General features: G+C 39.5%; 1 protein-coding gene across 4 annotated transcripts in view; it reads right to left on the bottom strand.

Moving 5' to 3' along the window:
* Positions 1-21,331, bottom strand: part of brsk2a (BR serine/threonine kinase 2a) — a 179,238-nt gene that overhangs the window by 25,224 nt on the left and 132,683 nt on the right. For all 4 annotated transcript variants that reach the window (XM_085357267.1, XM_085357266.1, XM_085357265.1 and 1 more), the window contains exons 5-8: positions 11,195-11,311; positions 5,658-5,691; positions 5,468-5,536; positions 3,836-3,982 (exon numbers count right to left, since the gene is read on the bottom strand). In XM_085357267.1, the coding sequence (XP_085213393.1) occupies positions 3,836-3,982; positions 5,468-5,536; positions 5,658-5,691; positions 11,195-11,311 (367 nt within the window). The remainder of the gene's footprint in view (positions 1-3,835; positions 3,983-5,467; positions 5,537-5,657; positions 5,692-11,194; positions 11,312-21,331) is intronic.

The raw sequence follows: 21,331 nt of genomic DNA on the forward strand, positions 1-21,331 counted from the left end.
TTCAGGCAGAAGAGATGCTGTATAATACTGGCTGAGAATGTTCTGTCCACATCGAGGTGTATATTTATCAAGGTGCTGCATATGTGATTCTCAGCTTACTTGTGTTTGTAGGTCTGTAAGCAGAAAGAGAACAGTCACATGGCTGTTCAGTGGAGGAAGGACCACAATCTGTGTTTACAGTAGAGACTTACTCTGTTGTTTCAAGTCATAATATACAGAAACACAAAGTCAGATGTATAAGTATTTGGAAACTGTGTAACTGAAAGATGTGCTTGAAGTTAAAACTTTCAGCTGTGATTCAAGGGATTTAACAAAAGATTTAATCCTTCTAGTTTCACAGGCTCCAAACTAATTGCATAATTTAATGATAAGCAGTCGTGTTACGGCCATGAATCAAAGAATTCCAGCTGAATGTTTTTAGCAACAAAATTACCAAGGTTGTGTCACTGCCTAAATACTTACAGACTTTATTCAATTAAATAGACAGTTAAGAACAGCTTTTACACAATGAACAAACATTGAATTAACCTCCTAAGACCCAAACTCTTTCATGGCATGCATTTTTAATTTCTCTTTGCTATTTGGGGCGACTGGGACCTGATGAATGTAAAAAGAAAGAATTACGTAGAATATATAAAACATATAATATGTACGTCCTGCTCATACTCGATTGAACCCCATGTGACCGATGGAAATGTTCTAACTATTCATGAGATAGATTCTGCAAGGTGCCCGAAACTTGCATCGGAGATTTTGGTTCATGTTGCTGCACATCCTTGATGTGGGTTTCCTGTTCCACTAAATTCCAAAGTTGATCTCTTGGATTGAGATCTGTAAACTATGGAGGCCATTTGTGTACGGTGAACTCGTTGCCATGTTCAAGTAACCAGTTTGAGATTATTTTAGATGATGATTAGCTCTCTGACGAGGCACATTATCCTGCTGGAGGCAGCCATTGAAAAAAGGGCGCACCGTGGTCATGAAGGGACAGACGTGGTCAACATCAATATTCAGGTAGGCTGCGCCGTTTTAGATATGCTCACTTGGTGCTAAACAGTCCAAAGTGTGCCAACTGCCTGAACTGTTGATACAAAGTAGGGGGTCTATTTATGCTTTCATGTTTTTCATCCAAATATTGCATCAGAAATGGAGACTAATATATTATAAAAATATTCAATTTTCCAATTTTGGTGAGCTAATGCTATTTGTAGCCTTGGTTTCTCTGTTCTTAGCTGACAGGAGCAGTCCCTGGTCTATTCTTCAGCTGCTGTTGCAAATCTGCTCCAAGATCTGACGTGTTGTGGTTTTAACAAGTGGTTATCCCAGCATTTCAACAGTGTGTGAAATCACCTTTCTTCCCATTCTGATGCTTTTTTTTTTACTTTAGCAGGTTGTCTTGACAATTTCTGCTGCCATGTGATTGGCTGAGTAGCTGTTCATATTAAAAAGCAGCTGAACATTAGGCTTAAGAAGAAGAGATGTTCTTTTCCTCCACATGAATGCTAAACCCCATTTTCTTCAGCTTTACTCTTACTGTAGTCATTGCAGTCTTTGTAAGTGCTGAGAGAGCAGTAACAGAAGGATCGGTAAGTATTTCAGATTCCGAGATAACCCTTGCCAATTTTGGCAAGTCTTTAAAAGATTACATTGGCCTAAAAACAATTGTCATCATTAAAACAAAGTGTTTCAGTCCACTTCTAGAAAGGTTCTGGTGTCTCTTACAAAAAACAAAACACCTTCTTTATTTCCATCTAGGAACTTTGCTCTTTATTATAGTAATCTAGTCAATTCTCTGTATTACTCAGGTACCATGAGGAGGCAGATCTTTCCACGGTGTCTTTTATAATTTGAATACTGAAGATGAGATGATTGCGCTGAGGTGGTTGGCTTAGTTGCCTCTGGGTCCCTGACTGCACAGACAGGAAATGGAGAGAAAGGCTTTTATTGGCCTAAGCCCCTTAATCCCAGGTACGTGCCCTCTCACTCAAACTCTGAGGAGGCCTTGACTTTGTGTGTTTACTTGTGTGCGTCTGCTTACAAACCTAATTAACAGAAGGTGACAATACACCTACTGAAACACAGCCCGTATTTAGAGTCTTATTGCCCCATTGATTTGATTTAGCAAACATTATTATGGAAATAATCCCACATAAGTGAATGTCATATTCCATTATGATGTCATTTTTGCCCCTCAGTGTACCTGGCTCAGGTCTGACTAGCGGTCACTATAAACTCCACGAATGCTCGATCTAACGAGGATATTTGACATTCCTCGAGGTTACAACACATCCCCTGAGCTCTGTGTGGAGTCCTGATGCAAGAGAGGAGCAGACAGGTAGCATATTCTCTCCCAGCAGCATGGTCTGCATGTAACCCTTTGACTAGGACATTGCTGGAGGCTGGTGGACATATCTAGGGAATCTCAGGGTGACCTGTCCTCATCAGACAGAGGGACCAGAAAAATAAATAATATAGTGTGCATAGTGCATAATAAAAAGGTTTGATCTTTCTGTTTCTTGTTTCAATACAAATGAGCATCCTGCATATGAACATCTCTTTTCATGTCGGTTTCTAAACGTTATTTTTCTGCTGCTACTCCTGCCGCTGTTTTTCACATTCCTGTTACTTTACTCTTACTCATTCTGACACGGTTTGAGAGGATTTAATGCATAAAGAAATGGAGCAGCAACATTCGCCAAGGGTGGTGTCATCACCACCCTTGGCGAATGTTGCTGGCAAGTGCATGAAAATAGTTTTGTTTGATGCACTGATTCACAGAGATACCTGGAGAAGCTGTGTGCATACAGTAAAAATGAGGATGTGATTAAATACAGTAACTTGCAGACTGGATGTAGCTTTGTGCACTGTTCTGAATGTGAAATGCAGGATAACAAAGAAGGGCTCCACTGTCTCTCTGGTAAACATGTCCGTTTTTTAGTTCTTTCATTATTTACATTCGTCTATCTCTCTCAACCCGACACTCCGTCCTTTATATCTCTGTTCTTGCTCTCTAATCCGGTTACCTTGCCAAGGTGATCAGTGTGCGGTACACAAGCAACACTCCTCTCCTGAATCCACACAATGTACTTGAACTTACACAGAACTGGGAATGATACAAACACATTTGTATCAAGAAAGAACAACAGCACCAAACTGATACTATATATTTTAGTTTAAGTTAGTTGATCTTACTCTTACTCCACATCTGTCCAAATATTTTCCAGGAATAGTTTCTTGAATTATGTATAAAATTAATTTGTAGTTTCTAAAATGTAATTAGTAAACACTGTTGGTAGTAAATATTAACTACGAAATATTTTTTGCTGATAGACTGTACTGTTTAAGTTCTAGGTACTATACGAATACTGAATTAAACTAGATAAAAGTAGAACCTTCTTCACTCCATTTGTGGGGCAGGTTATTGCACCCATCTTGGAGAACTTTCAAAAGCTGTTCAGTGGAAATATGCTGTCTCATTTGCATCCGTCTTTTAATGTAGTCCTAGGCAGACTCGGTGATGTTGACATGATAATAGGACATTATGTTGATGCTGAGGACTCTGCAAAGCCATGTTATCTGTTGCAGAAGTTCCTCTTCTTATTGAAGATTGCTCTTTATGATTCTGTCTGTATGTCTGGGCTTGCTGCAATGCTAACAATCTTAACTTCTAAAATGCCCCTAAAACCTCTGCACCATATTAGATTTCATGTCCCTTTTATTCCCTATGCATAAAGAGGTAAGGTTGCAAAGTGTACTGAGTACTTTTATGTGCATAAAAGATATGCACAAATACACACAATTCTGAGTTAACACAGAGTCTCTTTACTGAACTGACCGTTAATCTTTTGGAGGCATCCACTTCAATCATGCCACGGAGAAGGTTCTGACAATCTGGAGGGATGAAGTGTGGCATGTGAAACACACCCAGCTTCACCTTCTCCAAAAGATTCCTTAAGTTGTCATCATCAAACGGTAGGGCGCCCTGAAGAAACATAAAGGCAGAGAAAAGAGAAAAGAAAAGAGACTGAAATGATAGTTGGCAGACGTGACAAGTAGGAGCAGGGAACTAAGTAGAGAAGAAAGAATTTGCGCTTAATACAACAGCAGCATTATGACAGAGAAAATGATTTTAACTGACTGAAGTCACAAAAGAAAAAAAAGATTATTAATGACTAACAAGACTCGCTAGAAGAAACAAAAACACATTTCGAATCTTAATCCTGCACGACTTAAAAATTCAGCTTGCTTTCGCAACTCATTCAACTCTTCAGTTGGAGCATTTTGCCCTAAACAGCAACGCTAAATAAATAATAAACAGCAGTGAGCTGAAAACAGGGCTTCGCTAATAATTACCCAGATTTCTCATTTACCTCATTCATTTAGAATTCTTTCATAAGAGTCATTTATCAGAGGGTGCTGACACCTCACAGATGTAGCAATTTGATGAATGGCAACCTCAATCACAAGAGAAGATGGAGGGGTGGAGAAAGATGGAAAGGGTGAGGAAAATACAGAAAGAGCTGCTGAGAAATAAAGAGGCAGGAAAAAGGAAGGTAGACTTGTGTAACAGATGATCTGAGTGCAGCCTAACTCCTGCGGAGTATGCGTGTCTCCCACAATCAGACAAATGGTTATCTCGCGGCTAGTCAGCAGGACGAAACTGAAGAGAGACAGCATTTTTCTGCAGTCAAGCAGCAGAGGCGGAAAAAAAACTTTTGTTTGGAGCGAGAAAAGCGTGGTCATGATGGAGATAATGGTAAGCAACATCAGTTTTATGCAACACAACAGTACTAAGTATACTATCCTTAAAACAAGTGCACACACACATAAGACAGACAGAGTGGAGGGAGAGAGCGGCAAAAACAAAGACAAATACACAGGGCCTGTGGCCAAAAGCTGCCCTGTCAGCATTGGTATTTATTTTAGGCTCTTGTCTTTCAGTTTGGCTGTATGAATTATTCATGCAGCTGGAGTGTGTAGGAACTACAGTACAGCTGTTGATGAAACAAAGCTTCGGGGCTGCATGGCTGGGGAACCACAGACATAATGCAGCTAGAGAATAGACCTGATTATGGATACAGCGTCGTCTGTGGGTACAGGATAATGAATAAAAAGATGCTTCTTTTCTCTGATCTTCTGTAGCACAACTATATCAGCTAGAGGGTGTTTCTGCAACATTTAGGGTTTTTTTCATTTAAATGACAGAATTTGAATTTAACTCCTTAACACCTGAGTTTATGTCAGAGGCTCCGTGGTGAGTTTAGGCTAGCACTCTCTTTTTATTTCTCAAGCTTCACTTGCGTTCTTTATTTATTCACTACGATGCAAAGGCTAGACTTACTCCTGGATATGACACAAAAGCAACACTTCATGGCAAAATTGTATTACGCAATATGCCTCTAGAGATGTTAAACTGGGTGTCAGTATAATATTAACATCATTTACTGAAGAACAAGCTGACACTCACCACCAACAGAGCAAAAAGAATGACCCCACAGCTCCAGACGTCTGCTTTCCTCCCGTCATACTTCTCTCCCTAAGGGCAAAACATTGTATTAGACAAGTTTAGACTGAACGTTAAGGCCAACTGAAACAAGACGGAGGATGACTAAAAATAAGGAGGAATGAATATTGTGATTCTGTGAGTAGTCACTTACCCTGATGACCTCTGGACATGCGTAGTGTGGAGATCTGTTGGAAAAGGAGCAAACAGATACAGAAGGTTCAAGTTATCTAAGGACTTTTTTCCGTTGTGCTGCAGAGTAAATAAAAGTTCACAACAGATAAAACAAACAAGCATAAGTCACTGTCTGAAAATATGAAGACAACAATTTATGCAGACAGTAAAACTCTCCAGCGAACGTAGATCAAGATGTGTTTTAGGAGTTTAGGGGTCCTGAGAGTGTTTGGATGTCCTCTGCCTTGCTCAGTCAAGGGCATCCTCTCACAGCAGACGGTGAACAGACCCACTAATCTTTACAGCCCCTGGATAGACTGACAGTAAAGCCAATGACTAGATTGACATATCAATATCATATGGAGATTTATGGAGCTACCTTGCAAAGACCCCTCCATAAGCACGGGTCTATGGATGAGTGCATCATATGGGTGACTTGTTACTCTATATATTAATTCTTCTCACTGTTTGACATTCCTATATTTTTAAGGTATTCTCTGGAAATCAATTAATCAGATAAAAAACTTAATTTCTTTGCTCCTCAAAACAAATCACCTGTCTCCCTAGACCTCCTACCATTATGAAATGTGTTGTCCACCTCTTTGTCTCACTCTGTTTAATGGCATAGCATTTGGGTCGACTGAGGGACTACGTAGTTTGTAAACAGCCTTTAGATTGGCTGTTTTCTTGTGCACTCAAGAATACCAGCTCTGACAGCCCAGCTTATTCAGACTGTCAAAATACTGGCCAAAAACAAACACGGCTACCGTGCCAACTCGGGATCCCCAAGTGCCTGTGCAAATAAGTACTTGATGACTTTTCTTCAAAGAAAAAAACCCATCAGCTCTGCACTCATTTTACTTCATGAAGGCCACAACACACAAGGCATGCAAAACCTATAGCTTTATCCCATTTAGGTCATTCCTTGTCAGTTCATCAAATGCCACACGTTCCCCTACAGCTTTGGTTTCGACAGGACTTCAAATCTACTGTCAAAGACTGGGAATGCAAATATTTTATTTCTTCAAGCATCCACCATTCTATGCCACACTCTTTACAGCCTATATTCACAGAGCCATAGTAGCAGATAATGACACAGAAAAAAATACGGAACTTCACGTGTAAAAACATACCTAACCTTCATCCATTGGGACACTTAAATCAAAAAAACCAAACCAACAGAAACGCGAAATTTTAGCATTTTTTCAGGCAAATTTGTGAGAGTGAGGTGGGAGTTTTTTGTTTGTTTTCTGTACGGTTTCTTTTGTGTTACATTTCATGAATTCAGATGGGTTCAGATGAACTGACCCACATATAAGAGGTGGAAGTAGCCAATAGGTCAAATAGCTGAAGCCAATGCATCGGTACTTTAAAGCGCAGTACCACTGGTGGTTGCTACAAAAAAGGATCCATGTAGTTCTTTTATAACAAAAAAAAAGAGGTAAGTCAGTAAAACGCTTCATGTTATTAGGATTTTTTGATCAAAAATTTTTAAAGTAAATGTATTACTCTTATCTAACGAAAATGTTTAATGTATTCATCCTCTAAAGGTGCGGCCACTTTTGGTATGCCTTAGGAACACCGGGTCTAGGATGAGCTTTGTAGTGCTCACTTTGAAACACTCAGTCCACTCATTATTTTATGTTTAGAAAGCCCCTTCTGCTATTATGATAACATTCTGACTTTTGAAAGGCTAACCTAGTTCAGCTGCAATGTTTCCCACTATCACAGCTCTATTTAGTAAGTAATTTGCTGCCAGCGACTCGCAGCACAAGCTTAACTACACCAGGTATACAGTGTTTCATTAAGTTAACAACCATTCAATGACACGATAAAATCCATCCGAGTACGCTTCAGTGAACAAGCCAGTTAACGGGGTCAATGCTGCAAAGTTCCTTTCACATTTGATTGCGGATCAAGTATGGGTGATATTGTAGAAACATCCATGCTGCTCACACCAGGTTCAGGTTATATGGTGGGACACTAAAGATAAATAGAAAACCGTGAGAGCCACTTCCCACTGACCAGAAAAATATAGTCTTTAGAAAAACAGTTCAACGTGGGTTTGGCATTACATCAGTCTTTTCTCTGTCTTTCTCAAACTAACACCACTAGCATCACATAAATAAAATCAACAGGCAGGAAAGGACTGTCTTCTATTTTCAGAGGGCAACAAATACCACAAAATTGATGCATAAAAAGTTGGCTTTATCTCATGTATAGAGTTCATGAGTTGTAACTGTCTAGAGAGGGATTTCTGGACCTCTACAATACACAGTATACTGGATACATATGTATGAAGGGATGTATCGTGATCTTAAGAGATGTGAATTACGACAGAAGCATTGAAAGACGCGCTGAGACACTGAGACATAAAGCTGATCTTCATGAAAATTCATCTTTTTGGACTAAATCCGTGCACTTCCTCATTGCATATAAGATCATTTCCTTTCATCAATCTGTGCCATGGAATTATAGTAAATAAACAGTAAGCAGTGATGAACTCCCAGCTGGGTTTGTACAGACAGAGGAAGAGGTTGTATTTGCATCCCAGAATCCATATTTGAATATGCTTGCCAATGCATCTGCTATACATCTGTATGTCTGCACGTATTTATGTATGTGCTCTGAGGCTCCCACTACTCTACCTGGGGCAAGTTTCATCTTCACTCAGCTCCATTACCCACAGCAAATGGAATACATTTGTGTCAGACTGCTGCATGATGAGAAGGGGCCAGATAAATGTGTTTAATTAAAAAGTGTCATATCTACACTTAGAGACGGGACATTCAGAGGGGCATGAATAATCAATAACAACACACATACACACATATTAGGAAACAGCACGAAGACACGAAAACATTAATGGCGCCAACATTCTGCTATGAGACGTACATGCAAACAGACAAGATCTAATCAAGACTGTAAGGCTCGTGTTTTTGGTGCCGTAGGGTTGTTCAGATAGACACCTGATCTCTCTGTAAATGACAATGCTCAAAGTGATTGCCAATCAAGATGCTATTTGCTCGTTTTCTCGTTACTGTATCAAATTATTATCATTAGTAATAATGTAAAACTAATTTAATTTGCAAGCCATCATTTGCAACTCCAACACACATGGGAAGCCATATGCATACACAATACAAAAGCATGTCAATACATATCCACACACAAACATGGACACATGTGCAAACTTTGAAATTAATATGCAGATAGGAAGTGGCTAAATTTATTGATTGGAAAGAAAACAGTATTTCTCTCAATTGTCTTCTCATTTCCTGAAGGTGGTAGGTTCTGTGTTTGTGTCAGGGAAACAATTTAATGTAAGGGGCTGCTTTTATCTTCACTCTTCTCTCCTATATATTCCCTCCTCACAGATGTGGAGTCAGAGTGGAGGAGAGACAGATGCAGGGCACGCAATGTCAAATGACTTGATGACGACTTATGTTATTAGGAGCGCAATCAAGTGTTAATCTGTAAAAACAAAAAAATCGTGAACAGATGTGGGCCCCAACCAAACTGCGTGCATGCATTTGTTTCATGGACAGCTCTGTGTTCGTGCTTCCAACAGGGTACTTTCAGTACTTTATACATTTAAGAGGGCAAAGAATATTCATTCCACCTCTATCAAATTAAGGCTTGCTCCGAGTGAGTGGCAGCAGAATGCAATCAAATATAGATCAAGTTGGTCAAAAGATACTGCTGAGTAAGAGCTGCTGCATATAGGCTTTCTAGGAAAATAGAAAACTTTAATGTGGTCATCAAAGCCGAACAATGACTAAACGGTGGACACATCTGACTTGCAGATTGCTATGCGCACTGCTTTGAGTTGGCCTGATCTCTACCGATGAGTCATGAGAGCTTAGGCATTGTGCGACTGCTGAAAAAAAATTATGCAACAGTTTCAACTGGATGCATGTGTTTGCATGCACATGCACAATGAACGCGCGTGTGTGTGTGTTATATAAAGGGAGGGAGTCAGAGACAGAGAGGCACCCAAACAAGCAGAGGACATAGGGACTTAGAGGTGGGGGATGAACTAAGCCTGTTCTGTGTGCGCATGTGTGTTGCTGTATTGCGTGTGTAAAGTGTGTGTAACTTCAGTTTCAGCTGATTTGGAGGCTTAATCTGGACAGAATCAATCTGAGCTGGGGACAGCTGTCACAGAGCATATATCCAGCCGTGCACAGAGTGTCATGTGCAAATGCAGAGGAAATATTTTCCCAAGACATCCACTTTACAAGCAAGATAACAACTTAGACCACTCAGTTTGAGCAAATTTGTGGAACCATTTCTAGAGTGTTATGGATGTCTGTCACAAGTGTGTGCAAGACTTTGAGCCAGCTCTGACATCAAAACATCATTACTTCCCTATCGAGTGCCTGCTTGTGTTCTATATATGTTTTAATAGGTGAACTATACCTACTTATCAAAACTCTATGTTATTTTACTCCATCACTAGACAATAAGATTTCATTATCTTGGGAAAATAATTGGAGATTATGTATCGGAATTTCAGGAGCAGGACCACGCCTCCAAACACGCTCCTTCCGGCTGTCATCTATATAGGTTCCCCTAGTTCTGCAAGCTGATCATTCTCGTTTACGTGCTCCACCCTCCCTCCGTCCTTCTTCTCCATTCTTCAACTTCTTCACTTCTGTTAAGTACATGGGGATCTGCCAGGCCCGGTAGCCATCGCCAGTCCCCTTCGAGGCCTTCGCCAAACCGCAGCTCAATTCACGTCAAAGCATTCACTTTTACCTACTAAAACGCTGTCAAACTTAAATGAGGACGTGGGCCCAGCTAGTGATAAAGAGAATAAAAATAACAATGCACTTCTATCATATTGGGTTGTGCTTACATATTCAAATCTTTTTGAAGTGAATTTAATGGAAGAGTGAAATGCTATAGTGCAGCAGTGAGGTGTTTCTGTTAATCCATGGTGTCACTGAGTTTATGACCCCAGTGCTTAAAAGTCATCATAAAGTGTGTTGCCTTTTATTGATAAATATGACCCTGCACAATGACCGCCACACCTTAGGGTTGAAGAAAATCACTCCCACAATAAAAGAGACCTCGGTCCTTTTTCGAGTGTAGTCCCACTTTAAAAGTGACTCTTCCTGCAAGCAAATTCATTAATGTCATGGGATTGATGTGCCTGGTGCGGTTGTGACTATTAGATCATAAACCCAGTGTGAAATATTAGAAGACGGGAGCAGTAATGTGTGGCCGTGGCCCTGGCCACGCTCATCGCCAGATACCACAGTCGGTGATAGACACTGAAAGTGTCTCCTGAAGAGATCAGCACAGCACGATTATGGGCACTTTGACAACGCTGCACCTAGCTGAGAGCCTGATGGCTCCACTCACTCCACTTAGTCTCTCTGAATTCTCCCCGTTTTCCTCTTCCATAGCAGCATTTCCACCTCCACTATGACCTTTTAATTACTCCCTCGGGACATCTGATATCTAATATCATTCAGTACATACAGACATTACATTTGTGATTCTACTTACCCACAGCTGGTTTCCAACAAACTATCGCCAACCTGAAGGGAAGCCATGCCAAAGTCTGCTATCCTGATGTTGTTCTTTTCATCTAGCAAGAGGTTCTCTGGCTTTAGATCCCTGTGACTGAAAGAAAATGAGATAGAAACATGCAGCAGTTAATGAAATGTGAAAAAGCTCATCATATTTAATAAAAGCAAGTGATACTGAGGAGAAACAAAAGATAAGATAAGATAAGATAGAACTTTATTAATCCCTCGGGTGGGTTCCTCTGGGAAATTCGACTTCCAAAAAGCACAGCAACGACCGAAGTTACAGTTACAGAATTGTTTTTTTATATATATATATATATATATATATATATATATATATATATATATATATATATATATATATATATATATATATATATATATATATATATATATATATATATATATATACACAGAGACAAATATAAATAAAATATACAAAGGGGATAAATAGAATAAATAGGAATAAAAAATAAAAATACAAGTGAATTGCACATTTCAAGTATTGAGTCTATTGCACTGTTGACTATTTACAAAAAGTATTGCACAAGGTATTGTACAGTGAGGTGCAGAGGCACTACAGCTTAGTTGTTCCCCCCTCCTTTGTCCTCCTGTTTCCCCTCCCTCTCCCCTCCAGAGAGGAGTTAAACAGTTTGATGGCGTGTGGGACAAAGGAGTTTTTAAGTCTGTTAGTTCTTGTCTTGGGGGTCCTGAACGGTATATCAAACACCTGTACACCACACTTGGATCCATGCATGAACAAGACATAACAGTAACCAGCTATTGCTGCTACCATCATGCTCTTGGCAACACCTCTCTCCTTTGATCTGTCCAAGCTAAAACTAAGGGCTCCCACCTTGTAACTGCACTGGTAAAAGGTGTGAGAGCCCCCTGCTGTGTCCTTTTCTCCTTCTGTTTCCTTCTCTCTTTGTCCCTCAGCTCCTTCCTCTCATCTCCCAGACAGCCACCAGCAAACTGGCTGAGCAAAGGGCATCAAGGGGAGGCAACCGCAGAGGTGGTGTTCATTAGATGCCATTCAGTACCACTAAACACAGCAAGGGGGATAATATCCAGCAGACATAATCTCCCTACTTAAAAGGAGCCGTTGAGAGAAATAACTTTCTGATGCTGACTCTGAGGTTAAGACCTCAATTTTGATGAGTGGCGTTAGCATTTTATTGGATGTTTAACATCTCTTCCCGGGTTGAGGGTTCTATTACATCATACTGTACAGTTCTTGTGATGTCTGCCAATGCTGAAGAGGGTAGCACAGACATGTATATGTATGTGTATACGCTGACACTTACTTGGCTATCTTTTCTACAATCTTTATGTACTTCCTTAGTTTCCATTTTGCTTTAATAGGAGGTCTTGGGTATTGGAGAGCCCCAGAGTTATCTCGACTTTCATCTTCCTGCTACTCTAATGATAGAAAGGGGAGATAGAACAATAGCTGGATGTGACTGCCTTTGAAGAGTGCCTCATCACAATGGACATTTAACCTTAGATGACATCAGTTGCTGTAAAACTCGTTTCCTGTCCTGAGGGATTAACTGTCAGCTGGCTTGTTATCATCATCCTGGCAGTCTCTGTGATCTCAGCTATAATTGAAATAAAACATAGATAGCATCTAAAACAGTTCTCCCCAGGCTAAATCTTTCATCAATTCACACAACCATCATTTGACTGTGATGCAAGTAGCCTGAGAGTTTTAACCAGCACTGTCATGGGGAAGGAACAAACATTTACGAAACTGTTCCAGGGGCACCAATATGAGAGTGTCTGAACAGTGCATCTCCAAGGTGCATGCATGTGTCCCAACAGGTCAGAGCATTATTGTAAAGTGTTCAGAGTGGCTGTTGATTATATAATGATCATAGTGATATTTATGAATGTGTTAAAAGATTCATTAATATTGAAATAATGGACAAAGTCTCCTAGCTAAAAGACCAGGAGGAAACACTGTAAATTTTAAGGGAGATTAATGTCGTATTAGTCGTTTTTGTATTATTATTTTTGAGTGGAACAAAAAAAAGGAAAAGCCTGAAAAATTTGTGCACCAAAGATTTCAGCTCTCAGATTATTAATTAATTAGCTTATACATTTTTTAAAAGTAAGGTATCAGATCTCAGACCTTAAGTAGCCTGTGGGTGCTAAGGCTGAGTTTACAAAAACTCATCGCATATTTCCCAAAAATCATCCATCAAGGGTTCCTTTACCCACCTACCAGCTCACAAAGCAAGAGAATGGTAGAGCGAAGAGCAAAAGGAATACCAGTTCTGAAACCTACCATCACACAATCATGAAAAACACTAAAGATGAAAAGTGAATGACTTGTAAGACAGCATGGTGATCCTAAATACACCCCAAAATCCACAGCCCCTAGAGGTGCAAGCTCAAGTTTCAGCTACTGCCCACACATTCCCTAAAATCACTGAAAATCTTTGGATACACATTAAAAAGACCAGTGCATGCAAAACAACCCAGGAACCTCAAAGAGCCACACCTACACACCTAACAAATAAAAACTGATAGCATGTGAAGCGGCTCCAAAAGTCTTTATAAGCTGTGATACTTTCCAAAAGGTGTAAGCACAGACTATGCAGGGTGCTTTAATTTTTGCTTCTGGTCTTCTCCCTGAACTGTCTTCATCAGATGCAACAAAAATTAAGTTTGTCTCTTAAAGAGCACTAAACACGGCATAAAGAAAGTGCGTTGTCACAGGCCCATCACATGTAAAACAAACAGTCAACACTCAAGAGGTTGTTCCACAAAAAAAGGCAACAGCACATTTAAGCAGTGAACGCACCAGAGGAACAAATTGCATCTAAATGCTTTATTGGTTGTCAAGACCCTGGTATCTATAATGGGACATTAAACTGCCTCTCTGTCACATTAGACTGCACTTTGCTACTGTAATGCTGCTCACACAGCACACCTCACAGTAGGGATATTGTGTATGTCAAGCAAGGGTGGAGGCTGTTAAACAAATTCAACAATTGCAATGACATTGAGTAGTTTTTCTTAAAAAGAAAAGTTGCATACCACTGGCTTGCTTGAGGAATCAAAGACAAAAAGAAAGAATACACTAGATGCCATGGATGCATATAGTTTTTGCAAAGGTCTATGAGAATTGTATAAATGCTGCTATGCTTGCTTTAAATGGATCATTTGAAAAGAACAGAAGAGAAAAATGAAAATGCCAAAGGGGGGTGCATAATTTAAAGTTTAGTACTGTCATCCATCATTTCCATGCAGTCTTGCCTTTGTAACACAAGCCTGTCAGTTCACTATGCACTATGCTCTGATGACGATTCCTTGTAATTTAAAGGTGATATGTATTTGTCTACAAAATCTACGTGTTATCTGAGCGAGGATTTTACCCCAAGGGGCTGTTGGACATGATTCTTGTAACCAAACAGCGTACGCCTAATTGCCTGTGATCATTTGCACATATTTTGCTGATATGTTGTGTTTTACAAGAGGTTGTAATGGCTTTGTCCTCTTGGGGCTCACATCACTATAATTTCTCAGACACGTTTAAGGTGATGAGCAGTTTTATGACTAGTTTGGAGCTCAATGAAAATATACTTTTCTCATGCTGACACATTTGACATATACCATGTTTTAATGTCGCTTTTCATTAGGCCAGCTCACACCAAGAAATGTGGCTCTAATTGGAGCCACGAGAACACTTACAACTAACACTAATGGATCAAATGCATCTTTTTGACCTATTAACATGCCAGGAAAATGACTCACCTGTTTTTGAATTTTCATGAGGTACTACAGTTATCCTGGTGCAATACAGTGCACAGAGTGGGGTTTAAAACCACTGTTGAGAATCAAAATGCACCCATTCAGCCTTCGGCGCACCCTGGTGTCGTTCTCCTCTTTCTACCTTTCTGTTTTCCTCTCAAACTTTTTTAGGTTTCTGGTGACCCAATTTGAGAGAGACCAAGCACATTCACTTAGAGAAAGCTTTAGGCTAATATTGTATGGAATTAGAAAAAGAGGACAACTCTGACTGCTGACTTGAATTTGCTAAGCAAAATCCTTCATTAGCCAGTGGAGTTAATTATGTATTCAGAGCAATGAGGGACGAGAAAGATAAAAATGCATTTTTAAATTTTTTTCAGTAATGTAGTTGCATTGCAGCTTAAACAAGTGAAAAAATAGTTATGTTTGCATCAGCTACACACTGCTTAATAGCACAAGAAATCATTTAGAGCCTTCATCAAAGTCAAAGTATTTAAATATTTTCAAATTTATTTGATAAAGATAAAAAAAGGTGATGCTTCTGTCCAGACTGAGTGAATGACAGTAGACTGGGGGAATTAATTATTTGATCCCCTGCTGAATTTGTGATATTGAGCACCTACAAATAAATGAACAGTCTCCAATCTTTATGTTACTTATATCGAGCCAGAACACTGAAGCTAGGTTGTGGATGGGTCTTTCAGCATGACAATGACCCAAAACATACCGCCGAGCAATGTTTCCTCTAAGCTGCGCGCGTGCGCAATTGCGCACTGCTGGCACGGTCTGTGCGCACATAAAATCTGCGTTGCGCACAAAAAAAATCTAACCTGAATTGAAATTAAAATTAAAACTTTAACAATTCTGTTTTGTTAAAGAATTGGAGAAAAACAAACCTCCAGGTTCATTATGACATTTATAAAGAGAAACTTCACAATTATAATTTACAACTGAGGAATGCAAGGAGGTCCTACTTCTCTGACATCATCACTAAAAACAGCCATAATGCTCGGGTCTTATTTTCTACAGTTGACAGGCTAACAAACCCTCCTGTGTCAGTGGCAGCTGAACTTCATTTGACCATGGCCTGCAATGACTTTGCCAAATTCTTCACAGAAAAAATCCAAAAAATTAGACAAGCAATTGGTACGTCAACAGCAGATCCAGGATATGTACTGTGTCCACCAAAAAACTGTTTAAACACCATGAAACAGTTTCAACCTATTAACAGCAAAGACCTGGAGGACATCTTAGGTCAACTGAACTCCTCCTCCTGCTGTTTAGATGTCCTGCCAACAAGTTTTTTCAAAAAGGTCTCAAAGACTTTAGAGTCAGACCTGTTACAGATCGTCAACTTTTCTTTATTATCAGGTGTGTTTCCAGAATCACTAAAAACTGCTGTAATCAAACCTATACTGAAAAAGGACAATCTTGACAAGACCCAAATGAACAACTACAGGCCGATCTCAAATCTCCCATTTTTAAGTAAGATCATTGAAAAAGCAGTTTCTCAACAGCTCAGTTACTTCTTAAAACAGAATAATTGCTACGATGCCTTCCAGTCAGGTTTTAGACAGAACCACAGCACTGAAACCGCTCTGACCAAAGTGTTTAATGACATATGTCTGAACACAGACAGTGGAAAAATGTCAGTCCTAGTTTTACTGGATCTCAGTGCAGCATTTGATACAGTTGACCACAACATGTTACTCAAACGACTGGAGAACTGGACAGGTCTTTCAGGAACTGTACTAAACTGGTTCAAAACATACTTAGAAAACAGGAAATACTTTGTATCAATAGGTAACTTCACATCTGAGCAGACAAGTATCACATGTGGAGTTCCCCAAGGTTCCATCTTGGGACCCCTTCTGTTTAACATCTACATGCTCCCACTGGCACAGATTATAAACAACAACAAAAGAAACTATCACAGCTATGCAGATGACACACAAATATATATCACAATGTCACCAGGAGACCAAGGCCCTGTACAGGCTCTTGGTAAATGCATTGAGGAAATCAATGACTGGTTGTGCCACAATTTTCTCCAGCTAAACAAAAACAAAACTGAGGTAATAGTTTTTGGCGCCAAAGAAAAACGATTACAGGTCACCAGAGAACTTCAATCTATACATCTAAAAACCACAAACCAGGCGAGAAATTTGGGTGTAGTGATGGATGCAGACCTAAACTTAGAAAAACACATTAAGACAATAACAAAGTCAGCTTACTATCACCTCAAGAATATTTCAAGGATAAAAGATCTGATGTCTCAACAGGACCTGGAAAAACTAGTCCATGCATTCATTTTTAGTAGGCTTGATTACTGTAACAGCATCTTTACAGGTCTACCTAAAAAATCAGTCAGACAACTACAGCTCATTCAGAACTCTGCTGCTCGAGTCCTCACTAAGACCAAAAAAAGTGGACCACATCAGTCCAGCTCTGAGGTCTGGCTGCCTGTCCGTCAGAGGATAGACTTTAAAGTTCTGATGCTGGTCTATAAAGCTCTGAATGGTTTAGGACCAAAATACATCAATGACCTCCTGACCCAGTATGAACCTTCCAGATCCCTCAGGTCATCTGGATCCGGTCTTTTATCAGTTCCCAGAGTCAGAACCAGACACGGAGAAGCTGCATTCAGCTTTTATGCTCCTTATACCTGGAACAAACTCCCAGAAAGCCTCAGATCAGCTGAAACACTCAGTTTATTTAAATCCAGGTTGAAGACTCACCTGTTCTCAGCTGCATTTGAATAAAGCACCAAATCCAAACTTTTAAGCTTAAATTTCAAAACTTACATTTAACTACTGATTTTATCTACTGTTCTGATTTTATCTGTTTTGATTTTATATACTGTTTTGTTTGTTTGTTTGTTAATTAGTTAGTTTATTTGCTTGTTCTAATCAATTTTAAATCATGCTTTTTATTTGTTCTTGTTTCTAATGTCTCTGTAAAGCACTTTGAATCACCTTGTTGTTGAATTGTGCTATACAAATAAACTTGCCTTGCCTTGCCTTTTGCAGTGTTAGACAGTAAGTGACTGGCTGCTCCCGTATGGGATTAGAACGATGCCACCTTATCCCATAGTCCAGCCAATAATGTGATTCACATTCGTATATATGCAGCCAATCAACGTCGTTGACAGGCTATGACAGCGTCCTTATGTGTAGACACCGGTGTTTTAGCTAGCAAAGCGGCGTGGCTGATGTGGAGTGAAGCCACGTTAATGACAACGTGAACAACCATTGGAGATGTGAGCAGGACAGACGGAACAATTGACAGAAAAAGTGTGGACTTTATACCAGCTTTTAAATTGTGTTGATCGGCCACGTAAAACCAGAGTTATGATAAAAATATCTGCAATGTTTGGTTTTCTTCCTGAATACTATCGTTGTTTATATTTACTGCGGGAAGAAACGGTAAAAACGGCATTTTATAAAGAAAACGCTCGAAAGCACTCTCGGCTTGTGAGCAAAAACAAAACCAAAAAAACCGCACCCTTTACTATTGGTTGAAAAAAGTACCGTGTCGACCAATCAAAAAATGATATGGCAACATGGCATTTAGTTGTTTAGGAAAGGGGAAGTTTTAGGAGAGACGGCGGTGTTTTAAGATGTGAGAGATTTGCGAAGTTTAGCGCAAATCTTGTGTAGTTAGTGTGTAGTGTAGTCAATAGTTTTGTTGTGTGTGTCAGAACAATGAGGCGAGTGCTGAATGTTACAGGTGTTACAGGAGTGATACATCTCCTGTTGTCAGGCCTGCAGGTATCAGGCTGTTGTTCTCCTTTATCTCATAGTGGACAGAAATTATTTTTGGAGTGGCACAAATAATTTGTGAGGCATCAAATTTGATGCAGAACAGCTGATTGTTCTGTAAATAGTTTGAAATGTTTGTTTAAAAACACCTTGGCTGCATTTTTAGGTAAACAGCTGCAAAAAACTTTGTTGTTTGCATAACTCAGTTACTTTTTTGACCAATGTTGGGCAATTAATTATATAATTACTATATAATTAATTGCCCAACATTGGTCATTATATACTGTATTTTGCAGACAGATTTACAGGACTCTCTCCCAGACCACAGACTCATAATACAAGTCAGAGCTTTATTTAAAAAAAGGGGAAAAAAAAGAAAGTTGTGTTTTAAAAATTGAAGTTCAAGTTATTTTTACTTCCAATAGTGTTAACATACTACACAGGTCAGGTCAGTGGGCTAAAGCAGTTAATTAAAAGTAGTCTAACATAAATGTAAATGCTGTAATTTGATTATTTTAATAAACCATGTAACCTGGGTGGATTGGATGCTGGTGTGACCACAGTGCACACGTCTAATGTTGCTCACAGTGGTCCAAGGGACCGCTCAGGGAGTTTGTATGTTCGCTCAGACACATGAAAAATTAGAGGGAACATTGCCGCCGAGCCAACAAAAAAGTAGCTAAAGAAGAAGCACGTTAAGGGAGCGACCTCGCCAGTCTCCAGACCTCAGTCCTACAGAAACTCTGTTGAGGGAGCTGAACTTTTAAGCTGCTAAGTATGCACAACCAAGAAACCTAAAGGATTTAGAGAGTTTCTGTAAAGAGGAGTGGGTAAAAATCAGGCGAACAAGAAACGTCGTGTTACGATTGGGGATCAAATGCTTATTTCACTTAAGTTAAATCAATTTACATGTGTTTTTCTGGATTTTTGGTTGACGTTCTCTCTCTCCATTAAACTTAAACTACAATATAAATGAGAGCGTGGTCATTTCTTTGTAAGTGAGCAAACTTCCAAATTCTGCAGGGGATCAGACAGTTATTTCCCCCCCACTGCATATATATTACAGTGTTGTCCACATTTCTCAGCTGAACACAATGCATTTCATATGATTTGTATACTGTTTGAAAATATTTTTTTTTGTCATGAACCATTTTCACATGCTTTCAAAACTGTCAATCAGGACAGAAATACAAGGACTGAAGAAATGTTGACATAATTTTAAAGTAAAAGTCCACATGATACATACATTTAAGTGCCAGATTTGAAGCCCACACATTGCTTTAAGACTCATTTGATCTTCTATTTGAGTGACATTAAAAAGTTCACTTGGGCAGCTGCCAAAATCTTTACACAGATGACGTACACATTTAAGTAATTACCTGTCACAAGACTTGCATTTAAACTGGATCAGTATCAAGAAGCAAGACCTGCCTGTGAACGTCTCCCAGTGCACCCCTTGTGTCATCTCCTCCAGTTCTATTTAGTCCTATGGGGGGTTTGAGCAACAAAGGGGCATTAATGCATTGTTGCATATAATCTAGTTACTAAAAGTGGGATTACAATGACAGCCAGAACAGCAATAAACAAACTGTTTGCTTGTTATGCCAAATCTGTGTGTGCAACTCAGCGTTTGCTCTTAATCCAGAGGAGTTTGACTAGGGATGATAGGATGAGCAACGGACCTTCAAGGCAGAATAAACAGACAAGCTGCCAGAAAAGCAGTGGAGTGAAAGAGTGGCATAGATATTTAAAAACCTAGAGTAACACCAGCCATCTAATCCATGGTGCCATGCAAGTGTAAAATTCCTTTAAAGTGTTTATCCATGCCTTGTACGAAATTCGACTGCTCGGGAGGCTTCAACATCATCTCTTATCTGGTCATCTAACAGCATGTCATGTCTTTAAACTGTTGTTTTTGTTTTCCTGCACTTGATCTTATTTTGTTTTCCTATTTCACAGCCTAATTTATTTTACCTTTCTTTGAACAATCATCCCCTCACTACCACTAGCCCATTCGCCCTAAATCGAGGACCATAAACCAACCCACTACTTTCATTTTCCTTCTTCCTGCTTGATTTTCCATAACCATTTCACCCATCCCATTTCCCCATTTCACCTCCTCTCAACATCAATTTCTCTCCTCTCACAAAGTTACACTTCAACAGTAAGTGGCACTGCAGGAGAAGAAAATATCAGACAAATACAAAGACAAGAAGAGAAAGAGAAAAAAAGGTCTGTGTTTGTAGGAGCCATCAGCTGTAATGATAGGCTATATGGCACAGGCTTTCTACAGGCAGGTAAGCAGGCAGCCAGACTATCATCATGGACAGCTCTCCAACAAATATCGGCAAACCCACAAACAGCAAAGAAATTGAGATATTGATGACCCTACTTGTTGAACATAATTAATTAATTAACATAAGTAAAAGACAGCCAGGCTTCAAATGGTGTAAAATCGTGCATGAGCCATGCACGTTTGTGCACTGATGAGAGCTTATCGAGGTATGTGATCATTTTTGTCTTTGTTTGTCTTCACACTGAGTCTGCAAAAACTACTAAGACATACTTCACGAAACTGTGGAAGCAGTGGAACA

This window comes from Diplotaxodon limnothrissa, linkage group LG7 (assembly GCF_057381915.1).
Source record: "Diplotaxodon limnothrissa isolate DT_005_m linkage group LG7, D_limnothrissa_male_GT1.1, whole genome shotgun sequence".
Taxonomy (NCBI): Eukaryota; Metazoa; Chordata; class Actinopteri; order Cichliformes; family Cichlidae; genus Diplotaxodon; species Diplotaxodon limnothrissa.